This window comes from Rhineura floridana, chromosome 2 (genome assembly GCF_030035675.1).
Source record: "Rhineura floridana isolate rRhiFlo1 chromosome 2, rRhiFlo1.hap2, whole genome shotgun sequence".
In the NCBI taxonomy this organism is placed as follows: domain Eukaryota; kingdom Metazoa; phylum Chordata; class Lepidosauria; order Squamata; family Rhineuridae; genus Rhineura; species Rhineura floridana.
This window is the reverse complement of record NC_084481.1, coordinates 157,828,391-157,844,041: the sequence shown is the minus strand read 5'-3', so window position 1 is coordinate 157,844,041 and position 15,651 is coordinate 157,828,391. Positions and strand designations below refer to the sequence as shown.

The following is a 15,651-nucleotide window of genomic DNA, read 5'->3' as shown; positions in this document are numbered from 1 at the left end:
AGGGTTCTTTGTCTTTAAACTGAATGTGGATCAGACAGCCCTTCAGATAGAGGACTCATTCAAAGAGAGGATAGCCCTCTGACAGCTCTTCAAGGTAGGACACATGGCTACCTTAGCACTGAGCACCTGCACAAGTGCACTGTGAAATAAGGTTCTCCTGTGCCCTATAGGGATATCTCTAAGGATGGGCACTGGACCCATGGTGGACTGGATCATGCCAAATATTATTATTTCAAACTTTAGCTCACCTTTTCACTGAAAAAAATTATCTCTCACATTGGCTTACATAGCATCACAGAAACTCTGTGAATAAATATCCTATGCCTTAATGCAGAAAGTTAAGAAAATAATTGTGATCAACCAAAGTGTGGGGAGTTCAACACTGATAGTCACAAGTAGACAGAAATTAAATAGGCTGTGGGGGGAAAACAACAACAATAATGAATAACTTCCACTGTCATATAAATTTGGCTGTTATCCAGCAGAATTAAGTTCAGTTAAGCCTATTGATCTCTGCACACGGCTGGAGTTCGATTCCAAAGGAAGGAGGAATCTCCGGTAAAAGGGGTTGAGGTCCACTCAGCTTCCATCCATCCGTGGTCGGTAAAATGAGTACCCGGCATATGCTGGGGGGTAAAGAAAGGCCGGGGAAGGAACTGGTAATCCCACCCCATATATACGGTCTGCCTAGTAAACGTTGTAAGAGTCAGCCTAAGAGTCGGAAACTACTCGCACTACAAGTGCGGGGACACCTTTACCTTTAACTGTATATTAGATGATGGCCACTGCACAAAGGTCATTTCTGGTTGTAGTACAGAGAAACAATTTTGAGCATTATAGACGATTGTTTCCTAGAAGCTAATTATAAATCCATAAGAGGAAAATCTATCCTGGTTTTGACTCTAATGGACACAGGCACTGATCCAAGGTAATATAGCTCAGCTGCAAGAAAAATTCTTATCCCAAGCCAGCAATCTCTTCTGAACACATGAGTTCCTCTGCCCAGAATGCCTTTGTACTGATTTCCATGGGGCAAACCATTCTCTGTACAGATTCTTCTATTGAAATAAATGGAGACCCTTGAAAAGTTGTTAAACAGAGGAGGGCCAGGATCTCTTCTCAATCATCCCAGAGTGCAGGACATGGAATAATGGACTCAAGTTACAGGAAACCAGATTATAGAATAAGCAGGCGGGCCCCTTCACAACGTTTTGAAATCACGTCGTTTTGTAAGCGGGGCCCCAATCTCCCTCTCTAGACAGGGTTGGGCCAGGGAGCCCCAAATCAGCTAGATATGCCACCCAAGAAAGGACAAGGGGAGCCAAAAGGGAAAGGAAAGGCCCCCAAAGCGGGGGGGAGCCTAATTGGCCTGCACGCGGCAAGGATTGATGGTTGGGGTCGTGCACCACCTACCCCCACGTTAATTAAAATTAAAATTTAAAAATTGCCGGCCAAAGGCCGTCTCGCCTGTGGTCCTCGCCGCTGCTGGCTCCGATCCTGCGCTGCCGCCTCGTAGTGACTGCACTGCCGCTGCCACCGCAGGGCCTCCCAAGGCCAGGAGCCTCGCCGCGTAGGCCTTGGTGCCAGCCACCAAGCCTCGCCATGCGCCACCTCGCCTCCGCTGCCTCCCTGTCTCCCGATGAGGCGGGGGGGGGCTCGCCGCCGCACAGTCAGCCTGGCCTCAGAAAGCCTCCGGAGGCCCACGTGCGTCGAGCAGCAGAAGAGGAAGGTGGAAGGGGCGGCTGGACTCAAATAGTCCTATAGACCCCGCCCCTTACGCTGCACGTCGCGCTGACGTCACGGGCGCGACGCGCGATGTTGCCCCATTAACAGATGGGGGCAGCGTCTTCACCCCCACCTGCAATCATGCCCCGCTCATCAGCTGCGCGGTGAGCGGAGCTTCGTAACTGTTAGAGCGGTACAACAATGGAACCAATTACCCAGGGAAGTAGTGAGCTCTCCAGCACTGGAGGCCTTCAAGAAGCAGCTGGACCGCCACCTGTTGGGTGTGCTTTAATTTGGATTCCTGCATTGAATCCAAAGGAGGTTGGACTCAATGGCCTTATAAGCCCCTTTCACTTCTACGATTCTATGATTCTATGTGTGCACTTCACATTGTTTTATGGCAGGTCATAAGAAAGTGAAACAGTACAATCTACATCCTTCCAAACTGCTTGTCCTACAAACAGATGAAGTTAATGAACATGGTTTGTATTAGTCAGGAGTTTTGGACATCAGCATTGAACCAAAGAACAACAATTAAAAGCCTTTTGTATGTGGATATATATCTGCAGAAACTTGGGCATGAAACTAAATAGTGGCAATAAAAATGAACTAGTGCAGAAGCAATAATGAATTTCCATATAAACACTGAAAAAACTTGCTAGCACAGAAACGTTCAGAATCAGCCTTGCACTATCCACACAGTAGGGGCTTTGTTTGTGCAGATGCTGCTTATGGACTGTATTATTCACACTTATGATCCCTTCTAGACTAGAGGTGAACAAATTTGTCAGTTTTGGTTTCTTTCAGATTCTCATTTTTCCAGTCTTACATTCAGTTCCATTTCTACAGCAATTTGCATTTTTTATTTAAAAAAAATCCTCATGAAATATTTTTGTACAAATTTCTTCCAACAGAAACATTTTTGTATGCAGTTTTAACTAATAGACATACTTTTCCAAGCAATTTCCTCTAATATGATGCATATTTGTATGTCATTTTCACTAATATATGCATTCTATACACATTTTCCTTCAATATATAAAGTTATATACCCATTCTTTGGTTGGAGAACTATACCTCAAAATTCAGAGAAGTGTAAATTTTAAAGGATAATTGTGTTTGGGTTCGCATAGTGGTGCGGATAGTGCAAATTAGATTTCTCATTAAAAAAGAAACACAAATGAATTTATTCCCCATCCCTATTCCAGATCCCAGTTTGATATTTGGACTAGCAGTGATCTGATCAGGAATTGGCACGATCCCCATGTAGGTTGAGAGCCAAGTGCACACCTGATACTAAACAAAAAGCACCTCCATCTGGATGCTCCCTAACTGATCAAATGGAGACACAGTTGTTCAGATTAAAAATGAAAATTCTTTTATGAATGAAACGTGAGTCAGATGAAATTCCAGTAGAGGTCTTGAAGTCAATGGGTGGGAAAGGGTGGTGACTATCTAATGTTACTTGAGAATTTCAACAATAAGAAAGATAAGATGCCAGATGGAGAAGTGTAAGACAGATGGCCATGGCTGTAGAACTGTGCAGGAGTTACCACTTCTGACTTAAGCCTTGCTACACCAGCAAGTACATGCCTTGGATAAAGCAGACTGTGTGCCTGCATATATGCTACACCTCAAAGCCTGAAACAGAAATCTATTTAAGCAAATCAGAAAGGTCTGTTGCAGCAATCAGCATTGTTTAACAAAAATATTTCTTTCCTGTGGAAATTTCTGACAATGTATTTACACTTTCTTTCTGTGGCAGCCTATAATCTAGTTGATGTGACTTAGTTATCTAAGGGGAAGTGGCTGATGTAAATTATGAAAGATGGTTAATGTATGGAGAATCCGGCCTTAGGATAATTATTTGGAATGGTTAATTTTCTGCCTCATTGAGCTCTATGGATCTATGTTTCTGTGTTATGCAAGTTGGATGAAAGGTGTGGTTAAGTTATCTGGAACAGAAATGTGAATCAATTAAAACGTGTGTGTGAGAGAGAGAGGGGGGGGGAGGGAGAGAAAGGCAGTTTGGATATAGGGAAGGTCAGGAGCGTGTATGAATGTGTGATGGTACAGAAACAAAGTCATAGAGAACGAAAGAAGGCCTGATATCAAGTGAAAGGCTGAAAATGAGATAAGTAATAATAATATCAAAAGAAATTAGCCAGAACAGAAGGAGGTAGTAGAAATCTGGTCTGTACAACTCCAAGCTGCAGCTGGGGAAGTTAAATTTCTGAATGCTTCCCCGTATTAAAAAATAAAATCCTGTATACAGTTAACTAGCACATCAGAGAGAGAGGGTTTTAACGTAGCCCTCCTTGGTGTGCTTATTTATATGGGGAGCATTCAAAAATATTATTCCATCTGAATTCTAAAGTGATGCAGCCCAGAATTATTACCTCATGCTGTGTAAAGTTTAGCTCAGCTCTTATTGAGAACATAATTCAGCCAAAGTTAAGCACTTTCGTCCTTTTCATTTCAACAGGAAGGTTAAATATTTACTTCAGTTTCTCTCATTGAAATGAAACGAATGGATCCTCAATGCTTAACTTTGGATAAATTGTACCCTCACATAAGAAAATTATTTGTGTGTAGTAAAGATCAGTAAGTTAGCTCTCATTATGGTTTATTATTGTATGATTAGTTTAAATAAACTATTCATTTGTGTTCTTCTGAGCGAAGGAAGGGTGGGATTAAGGATGGAAGGATCTGTCCATTTTAGTTCTCTTGGTTTCTCATTTTTCCAATTTTAAATTTAGTTTTCCATATTCCTGCAACAATTTGAGATGTTTTAAATAAAAATACCTCATGAAAATTGTCCAGCATTTTAGATCACATTTCCCTAATAAACACATTTTTGTATGCAGTTTTGATTGATGTACACATTTTTGCAAGCAATTTCTCCTAATATAATGCATTTTGTATGTTATTTTCACTATTATATTCATTTTTATGCACACCTTCCGCAATAGATGCATTTTTGTAAACATTGCTTAGTTGGAGAACTACATTGCAAAACACAATTATGTGTGAATTTTGAAAGATGGCTGTGTTTTTGGTTCCCATGTTGTTTTGGAAAGTGCCAAATGATAGATTCAGCTTTAAATGTGAACTGAATTGAATTTCTCCTCTATCCCTAAGTGGGATATAAAAATAATGAATAAATTAAATTAAATTAAATTAAATTAAATTAAAACTTTCAAATACATTTTATTCTTTTCATTTCTTTGTTTTTTCCTTTTTAGAGATTAAGATTGACTTTGTGCCTAGACAAGGTAAGGGCAAATTAAATTTCTCAATAAAAAGCAAACATGAATTTATCCCCCCATCCCTATTCTAGATCCCAGTTTGAAAAATCAGTGAAATGGGAGCTAGACAAAAATACCCTGGATCTTATACTAAACCTTAGCTAAGTTGGAAAATACTGCTTTACTTCTATGCTTTTGCTGCAGAACCCCCCAAAATCCACCTAGATTGCTTGGGCCAGACTCCCGACACCATTATTGTGGTGGCTGGAAACAAGTTGAGACTTGATGTACCCATATCAGGAGATCCAGTACCCACGGTGATCTGGCAGAAAGTAAACAAGGTAACACAAACTGAAAATGCCGCAGTGTCCAAGATGACTCAGCTCAGACATGTATGTTTTTATGCCTTATTTTATTTCAAAAGTCTTACTTGATTAAAAAAAAAAAGCTGACTTTAGTGTGTATTCTAAAATAAAAATCACAATGTTTTCCACTTCAAGTAAACACTTTTGGTGGGGGGGGAGGGGAGAAATACAACCCCAAAGATGACAACACAACTTATTTCTGAGTTTGTTGTGGGTAGCAGTCCAAGCAACATTTTTTTCTCCTTGGGATAGTGGATGTGTTCCAACATTTTGCTAATTGCATCTGTCACCTGACGAACAGGTGGAAATGCTACTACTTAATTATGCTTTCTCTTGGAATGGATCATTGCTTCTTGTGACTAACATTAAACAGTTACTCAGCAATGCAGAATCAATCTAGAAGGAAATAACCCTATCTTCTATTAGGAACACAGGAAGCTGCCTTATTCCAAGTCAGACCATTGGTCCATGTAGCTCAATATTGTCTACTGACTGGCAGCTGCTCTCCAGGGTTTCTCCTACCTGCAGATGTTGGGGATTTATCCTGAGACCTGTTGCCTACAAAGCATGTGCTGTACCACTGACCCATAGCTCTTCCCTTATCTATGATGGTGTTGACTATCATGAACTCCTGTGAACATTCAAACAATCCAGGGAAGTGCTATATGTGTACACTGGGGAAAATGTGGAGGTTTATGTGGCTTTGTTTTGGCACTGCAGTTCCGACTGCCCAAGAGCAATCTACTATTCAGTTTTAAAAGCTTGCTGTTTCAGTAGTAGAAACAGCATTAAGTTCTGCAGCAACAGCCCCCCTGTGCATGTTTATCATTTCTTTGGATCACAGGCAGTTTTTAGAAGTACATCTGAGAGATTTCAGGTGGTTATTATAAGAACTCTGTAACTAGAAATAGTGCCCATTTGCCTTTTTCCTCCTCCACTCCAATCCACTTTCCTTTTGTGTCATAATGTGTCTTTTAGATTGTGAGTATGAGGACAAGAACTATCTTATCTCTGGCAACTGTAAGGCACTTGGGGAGCCCTTTTTGGTCAAAGAGCAGAATAAAAATGCTTTAAAATAAATACATTTTTCAGTGGGATGTACCTCAATAAAAGGGTATTTGTTATCTCAGCCTAAGATGTCTGCTGATTAAAGTAACTTAAGGATAGTGCCTTCTGTATGACCTTCCTCAATCTGCAAGGCCTTGCTTCAGCCACCTAGTAATTCAGAACCTTACAAAATGATGATGCATAGTTGTGGGCAGGGCCTTTTCAGTGAAGGGACTTTTATTATTGAACTCCTTCCCTGGAGAAGCATCATAACCCTTTTCAGGCATTTGGTATGTGTGGAAGGGAGAAAGTGAAATTGCACCAGCTGCCTTGCCCCAGACCTTTGCATGTTTAGCAGAAGCACAATACGTATGTAGAAGCCCTTTTCCCATTTCTGCTGAGCCTACAGAAGTCTTGGATGAGGCCAGCAAGTGCCTGCTTGCTCCTCCATGCATTCAGTGAATGCACATACTGAAGGTGTGAAAAGGGTTTAGGTTAGCTCCTTTAGAATGCTTGGCAAAGCTCTTCCTTTTTTTAAGAAGATCTTTGAGATTTGATGCTGCCTCTCTTGATAATTTTGTTGTAATTTTTTAAATATTTTAATGTTAATTATTTTGGGTTTTAAATACTGCATACATTTCTTATTGATGTAAGGTACCCTAAGAGCCTATTGTTGGGCTGTAGCATGTGATATAAATGTAAATTAAATAATAATGTTGAGGGTTTGAAAAAAAGTTTCTTCCTCCCCTCAAACATAAAACAAAGATTAGAACAGAGTTCTTTCTAGATGTGTCCTTTTTCTTTTTTTTTGTAGTACCCACAAGCATAATCATATCAACATGTTCAGGGTGTGTGTGCAATCACTGTAGCACTGTCACCACTTCCCATGAAACAACACAGGGATAGAGAGCACCAGCTCAGCCTTTGCGTCCACCTACATCTGTGGGTGCATTGCAGGCAGAAATCTTTGGAATCCTTTTCATCTCATGGGACCTTCTCTTTGGTAAAGCATTTGGGCAAACTTAGATTCCCAGCATTTCTAGTAAACTTTCTGTAAGAAATGGCTTTTTCTGAAAAACAAGTATGCTGCAAGCTTAGATTGCTTGTGTGAATTTAGAAAACGCCTATGAGTCCCCCGTAATGTAACTGAGGCTCCAAAGGAGATTCTGGACTATGAAGTAAAACACGTAGCACTATGTGTTTGGAAAAAAACTGCAGGAAGTTCAAAGGGACAGTCTGGACCACAAAGTAATGGCAAAAATTGAACGTTATGATCTCTTAATAGATTTTCAAGGCCTTCTCATTTTGCTTCACATTTGTGTTTGGGTAGCACAAGACTGACCTCTTCTGGCCCTTATTAACAACTTGGTTTCTCTTTTGCTGTTCCTTTAGAACACTTGTGCTGTTGAACAAGATGCCTGGTCATGGGCTATAGAATGCTCGCCCCAGGACAGTTGCTGTGAGGGTCCAACCCACCCATTCAGCGTCTTCCCACAGGCTTTTCTTCCCAGTTAGTGCTGGTTGGCAGACAGCTCCTTTTTCCCCACCTGAAACTTCCAACTGTCAGCATTTTATTGCAACCTGCATTTCTCTGTCACCTTGGTCTCCTCAAGCTTTGTTTGATGAACGCAATATGGTGAATGAAAGTTATTTCCCATTGTGCAGAATCTTAGGTCTTTCATAAACTATAGTTTACTCAGAGCTTGGAAAAGTTACTTTTTTGATCTACAACTGCCATCAGCCCCAGCCAGCATGGCCACTGGATTGGGCTGATGGGAGTCGTAGTTCAAACAACGAACTTTTCCAAGCTCTGAGTTTACTATGCTATAAAATATACAATTATGCATGCCATAAGTGGATAGAGAAAAGTTTTTCTTCCTCTCTCTTAACACTAGATATCATGGATATTAAATGAAGCTGAATGTTGGAAGATTCAGGACAAACAAAAGAAAGTACTACTTCACGCAGGTCATTGTTAAATTATGGAATTCGCTCCCACAAGAGGCAGTAATGGCCACCAACCTGGACAGCTTTAAAAGAGGATTAGACAAATTCATGGAGGAGAAGGCTATCAATGGCTACTAGCCATGATGGCTGTGCTCTGTCACCATAGTCAGAGGCAGCATGCTTCTGAAAACCAGTTGCTGGAAGCCGCAGGAGGATCCTGCTTGCAGGCTTCTCATGGGCATCTGGTTGGCCACTGTGAGTACAGGATGGTGGACTAGATGGGCCACTGGCCTGATCCAGCAGGCTCTTCTTATGTTCTTAAACTGCAGGGCACAGATTTTGACCACACTCTTTTTGTACATCTGCAGAACATGTAATGTCATTTAAGCCCTAGAGCAAGTTTTTGGAACTCTGTTAAGTACCTTAGCATCCCCACACAGAACTTGGTAGTTCAATGTTAATATACAGATTAAAAATATCTGGGATAGTTTAAAGATGTTGCTGCATGGTTTTAATTTCCTACAACCTTCATTTTCCAGTCAGCTTTAAAAAATTTATTATTTTTCTTTTATTATGCCTTTTATTGTATTGCATCATCATCAGCTTGCCATCATATGTTCCTATTTCATAGTTTCCTGAAAGGAGGGGCCATAGCTCATTGGTAGAGCACATACTTTGCAAGCACAAGGCTTGCACAAATTCAATCCCAGAATCTCTAGTTGAAAGGGTCTCACAGGTACTAACTCTCGGAAAGATCTCTGCTTTGAAGAGCTGTGGGCTGAATGAACCAATGCCCTGACTCTATATATGGTAGCTTCATATGGTACTAGGTTTGCTGATTTTTAACCAGAAGGACTGTTCGTAATAGCTGCAGAGAGACGTCCATTAGTTGCACCCAGAGCTTGGAAAAGTTACTTTTTTGAACTACAACTCCCATCAGCCCCAGCCACCATGGCCAATGGATTGGGCTGATGGGAGTTGTAGTACAAAAAAAAGTAACATTTCCAAGCTCTGCTTTTGCCATTGTACTCCAAGAGGGAGAAATTTCATATATCTTTGCTGTATCTCCTAGATCAGGGGTAGTCAACATGGTACCCTCCAGATGTTTTCCTACACTTCCTGTGTTTTGTGTCTCTTCCAGAACAATGACATAGTGCTAATAAGTGACAAATCCACAGATCCTACAGGTACATGTGGAGATTTGGATAACGACAACAAGGCAAGTTCTTCATTTTCCAACAAGTCTAACAGAGATATCTGGTTCTTAACAAAACACTTTAAGGTCTGTCATGGATTCAGAAATTGAGTTTGGAAGAAATAGGAAAGCTGATCTCCTGTTAATAAACAATTTTAAAATATTTGTTTAAGCTATTTCTTTTTTTTTAGCTTTTTTTGTGAATAGTGTTTTATTGAGATTTCTAGTAAATGTAACAACAAACAAGTAAAACAGCAAAGTACAATAAACATGTCACTTTGGGCACATAATGAGAAGACCTGATTCACTAGAAAAAATAATAATGCTGGGAAAAACAGAAGGGAGTAGAAAAAGAGGAAGACCAAACAAGAGATGGATTGATTCCATAAAGGAAGCCACAGACCTGAACTTACAAGATCTGAACAGGGTCATTCACGACAGATGCTCTTGGAGGTCGCTGATTCACAGGGTCACCATAAATCATAATCGACTTGAAGGCATATAACAACAAAACTATATAAAATAGAAAAACAGTACATTCAGCAACAGAAGCTTTATATATAAAATAAAAAGAATACCAGAAAACAGAATAATAGAATTATAAAGCAGGGTACACATCCCACCAAGTTAATGATGAGGGTGATCTTGCTTCTGCCCCATCTTCAATAGCATAACATAAAACGGGATACCATATTGGAGTACATTTATTGGAGGATGTCTCCCCCCAAGCTTTTTTTTTTGCTCTTGAGTTAATTTTTCATCTAGTGCAAGTTGTCAAAGTCTGGTAAAACAATTTTTTATTTCCCCCTTCCAATTTTTGGTCATTTCAAGCCTTGCTGCAAGTAGGAATCTGGAAAGGAGAGACATCTGAGTTTTAGGAACCCCCTTTAAGGAAAAGAAGTGCCAAGGCCGGGTCCAAGATACTTGTAGTTTTAAGAACTTTGCTAGCAATTTGAAAAACATCACTCCAGAATTGTCTCACTTTATTACAGTCCCACCATAAAAATAGGAAAGATCATTCCATTCCTCTTCTGTGATTTCCCTCCCCAGATCTTTAGCCCAAGCTTTAAGTGCAGAATTTTCTTCTCCATATTTAAACTCTAATAGGAAGCTATAAATTATAGAGATAGAGCCTTTTTGGCTAGAAGTTCCCTGTTTACACAGGGCTTCATAGGATGTCAAAGAACATGGCAAACCTTTTGCTTTGTAAATTGTGTTCATAAAGGAGGATGCTTGTACGATTTTATACCAGTTGATTCTTAACCCAGGAGACATTTTTCTAATTGAGAAATTTGGAAAGGGCATCCTTGATCAAACACATCTCGCATCATTAGCAATCCCCTCTGCTCTCAGCCTTCAAATTGCCTACATTTGTCAATGTGACGAGTTTAAGCTATTTATTTGAAACCAGCCTCTCTTTAGACTAAGTTGCATCTTGGAAATACTTTCCAAACTTTTTGAAGTTAAGCAACCATTCTAACCTTACTTTACCTTCTAAGGGTCCCCAGGCAAACACCATCCATCTGTTCTACAGCTGAATGTGCACTCTCTCTCTCTCTCTCTCTCTCTCTCTCTCTCTCTCTCTCTCTCTCTCACACACACACACACACACACACACACACACACACATGCAGAGAGAGGAGAGAGACTTGTGTATACAGCCTGCTGCTGTCTGCAAGGATCTGTGGACTGGCAATAATCCCTCACTGGCATTAGAAGAGGAATAGAGCAAGATTCCTCTGTCTCCTTTCTAAAGCCATGCACAGGGAAACATAGGAACAAAAACAAAAGCTATTTTTGAATTCTCTTTGTCCTGAGTCACATTGGGATGACTGGGAAGAAAGTGTCTAGTCAGACTCCCAAATCCAGTGTAGATTAGGAACAGTCTACTATCAGGGACTATTTAACCTATCCAGATCGTGGCTGATGACATAGAAAGGGAGTTCTAGGTATAGCTGGATCAGTCCAACCCACAGTAATTTTGCAAAACCAGTTGCATTCCATTGCTGCATTAATCTGCAGGGAAAAAATTAAATCAGCTTGAAAATTGATAAAATGTACGTATTATCACATTACATATTTAAATAGCTATTATATCTCAATGTATGCATTTCTAAACATATTTTCTCAGAAAATACACACTTCAATGCAGTTTTGTGGCTTTTAAAAAAATAATTCAAGCTGTACCGCAACATTCGGAGAGGTGTGAAATCTGAAGGATAATTCTGTTTTGATCCATACATTAGTCCAAGAGGTGCAGATTAGGACAGATTGCATCAGAATTCACAGAAATCCAATTCCTTAGGCATCCCTTGGTTGTTTCTGGTTTTTACCTCTCCCTTTCACTTTAGGCCCACTCCAGGTACCCAGGAGGAGCATAGTCAGAACATGCCTTCCTTCTCTGCTCACCTCATCAGATTTTGTTCCTTCTGTGCTCCTTGTACTCATTTCAGTGTTGCAAATGAAGCCACACTCTTTTACAAGCTGACAAATTACTCTGTTACACTTTAAATCTTGTAATCTCTACCTGCAACAGGGGTGGGAAACCTTTGGCCCTCCATAAGTTGCTGGGCTACAACTCCCATCATTGCTGACTACTGGCCATGCTGGCTGGAGCTGATGGGAGTTGCAGTTCATCAGCATCTGGAGGGCCTCTGATTCCCCACCCATAACGTACAAAATCTATTTTAAAAGTATGTGGCCATGTTTGCCTGTCTACATCTCTCCCTCTCTCTCTGTGTGTGTGTGTGTGTGTGTGCAATGAACATTCCCCCTATACCAAACCATTTAAAATGCCATGACAGGCTTTCCTCTTGATGCCCACCCAAACATCATAACTTTTTTTTCTAACTGCTCATAGGTCCTCTCTGATTCTGAAGGTAGAGTCCGTGTAGAAATGTATGAAGACCATTGTGTGTTCACCATTGAAGGAGCTGAGAAGGAAGATGAGGGAGTCTACAGAGTTACACTTAAGAATCCAGCAGGGGAAGATACAGCTGATATCACTGTCAAAGTCATCGGTAAGCAAGAGAGAGAGGCCCTTTATAAGGCCTAGTACAAGTGAACCAAATCTTCTCTCTGCCAGCCTAACACAAAGCCACAGCCATTTATGCTATGATATGTTTTCCAGTGGAGCAGGAGACTCTGCAGCTGAGATTTCTCCTGCCCATGTCCCCCTGTCCTAATCAATCCTCCCTCCCCTTCCTGCTGTGGCAAGTGAAACTCCCAAATGTGTCTCTTCCTCTTGTCTTCATCCCTAGCCATTATTTTAAAGATGTGGTTTTGTGTTCTGCTTGCATCACATTCATATGGGAGCTGCTGAAGTGAAGGCATAAATCTTGTGTGAATAGAGAATATAAAAACTTAAGAAGAGCTCTGCTGGATCAGAACAAAGGTCCATCTAGACCGGCATCCCACAGTGGCCAACCTGATGCCTCTGGGAAGCCCATAAACAGGACATGCATGCAATAGCGCTTTCTCACTTGGGTTCCCCAGCAACTGGTATTCAGAGGTGTAATACCCAGAGGCTGTGTATAGCCATCATGACTGTAGCACTGATAGCCTTATCTTCTCTAAAGTTGTCTTATTCCCCTTTAAAGCCAGAGTAGTGACATAAATTTCCATAGGTTAACTCTAACTCTGTTTTTCAAAAGAAATATGGTGGCTACAAGAGAAACCTTTTTACCCTCTTTCTTTCTTCAGATGTACCTGACCCACCTGAGGCTCCCAGAATCACCAATGTTGGTGAAGATAACTGCACAGTGCTGTGGCAGCCTCCTAAGTATGATGGAGGACAGCCAGTACTGGGTAAGAGTTGCAATAACAATAGCATCACTAGAATTTACAAACAACCACAACAAACCTTTAATGTCAAGATTGAGAAGGATTTTGTATCTGCATGCAGAAAAATCAAACTATAAAATAGGCTGGCATTTCTCAGCTCTTTAATTTATCATATATATGACTCTTCTGTCATTTTAAGATGGTCATTACTAATATCTGCTGAAGGGCAGTTTAGTACATTACATACAAGCAGACAGAGGACTGGAGTTGTGGAAGAGAGTCCTGCTTCCTGTAAACCACCCAAAGTGGGAACTTAATTTTATTTATTTATTTATTTATTTTAATTACTCAATATATAGCCCAGTTGCTATAAAAAGATATCTTGAATTTGTTTGCAGTAATAAGAGTCAGAATTCATAACTGCAAATTGCTACAGATAGCAAAAACTAAAATCATCCAAAATATTAAAAACACTAAGCAGTATGATTAAGCAATGAACTATTGGGAAATGCCTGGACAAAAAGATATGGTTTTGTAATAAGGGTCTGAAATACACTATAGTTGGTGCCTCCCAGATAACAGGGGAAAGCATTCCAGAGGACAGGTGCGACTGCATAGCCATCCTTTGACAACCATGCTTATTCGACTTTTGCTATGCAGTTCGTCAACCAAGCAATGTTACAAAAAATGCATATATTAGGGGAAAGTGTGCAGGCAACCCCAATTCCCCTTACCAACCCCTACCCCCTCTGACACTCCTACTCCCCTCGCCAACCTGCTTGCCTCATCTGTTGCTCTGCCGTTGTTGCTGCTGCCACCCAAAAACAGTGCCACTGTGCAGCACAGTGCAGCTAGGCCATGCAGTGCAGTGCAGCTAGGCTGCAGACCAACCTCCCACCCACCTACCCAGGCTGCTGCTGCCGCTGCCCCACATCACCACCTCCCCTGGACAAATGTCATTGCCACACAGTGCACCAACTGGCCATCACCCTGCCCCGGCTTCTGCTGCTGCCTTGCCTGCGTGCTGAGAGATGCGGTGGTATGCAGTGCAAACAGCGTGTGGGAGGAGAGTGCTCATGCTACAGTTCACAGCACCACCTGTCTATGGCACTGCAAACTGCAGCATGACACATTTTTATTTAGATAGAGATAACATTAAAAATGCATTATATGATGAGAAATTGCTTGCAAAAATGTGTACAACAGTCGTACAAAATGTGTTTATTTTGGAGAAATTCACACTAAAATCCTGGACAATTTTCATGAGGGTTTTTAAAAAAAATAAAATGGAGATTGCTGCAGAAATGTGAACTGAATTTAAGATTAGAAAAATGAGGATTTTAGAGAACCAAAACTGACAGATCTTTCCATCCCAAGTTGCAGCACAAGCAAAAGGGCCTCCTCCTATAATCTCCGTGACTGAATGGGTCAGTACAGGGGAAGACAATCCACTAGGTAACCTGGTCCTAAGCTGTTCAAGGCTTTATATGTTAATAACAAGATTGTGAACATGGCTCAATAGCTAATAGGTTAATAAGTTGTGTGTGAATCTTCCTCTGAAATTTTCACAGTAGAAACCTGTGATGATAAGCACATGCTTTACGTGCCTGCTATTTCTCCCAATTCAGCTGGTGCATAGAAAACACAAAAAGAAGCTCAGACCACTTCTGCTTCCTCTGTCAGAGCTGTAATGTGCAAGGCAACTCTTGCTCTGGGACACATTTAATGGAGTACCCTTGAACAAGGTCACTAATGGGAATTTCAGGACAGAAGGACAGGACGAAACTTATCAGAATCAGCTGGTTAAATGCCACAGTCACACACAGTGTTGGCATGGTTCTGCCCATTGCAATTACTGGGCTTAAGCATGCAAAACGTTGTGTGAGATTGTAGCGAAAGTACACAAAAAGTGCCGCCGGTTTTGATGAAGCAGGAATCCTTATTAAAGTGCCCATGAGCACCTTGTGAATTTTGAAGGATGTGGGGCGTGGGGATTTGATTTTTTTTGGTGGAAATGGCAGGTACTTCCTTCATCCATAGAGGGACCTTTCTGAATTTTGGGGGGGGAGTGCTCTGTGTGTGTGTGTGCGCATGCATAGGAGAGAGATTGAAAGATGCACTTGGGCACACAGAGAGAGGGAGAGATGTATGTGTGGCTCTGTATATGTGAAGTGTATGAGTGTGTGTGAGAGAGGCATGCGTATTTGTGGTCTGGATGTGTGTGTGTGTGAGGGAGGGGGAGGTGGCCACCTTGTATATCTTTCCTAGTACTGGGGAATGCTCCCAGTTGTTATTAGACAGCAACAGCATCAGTGTGTGAGTGGGGAGGGGGAGATCAACA

General features: G+C 41.1%; 1 protein-coding gene across 1 annotated transcript in view; it reads left to right on the top strand.

Annotated features, from left to right (window-relative positions):
* MYBPC3 (myosin binding protein C3) overlaps positions 1-15,651 on the top strand; it is a 123,945-nt gene that overhangs the window by 65,686 nt on the left and 42,608 nt on the right. Inside the window, exons 19-23 of the mRNA XM_061613178.1 lie at positions 4,971-5,000; positions 5,178-5,314; positions 9,474-9,551; positions 12,388-12,547; positions 13,230-13,334. Coding sequence (XP_061469162.1) covers positions 4,971-5,000; positions 5,178-5,314; positions 9,474-9,551; positions 12,388-12,547; positions 13,230-13,334 — 510 coding nt within the window. The remainder of the gene's footprint in view (positions 1-4,970; positions 5,001-5,177; positions 5,315-9,473; positions 9,552-12,387; positions 12,548-13,229; positions 13,335-15,651) is intronic.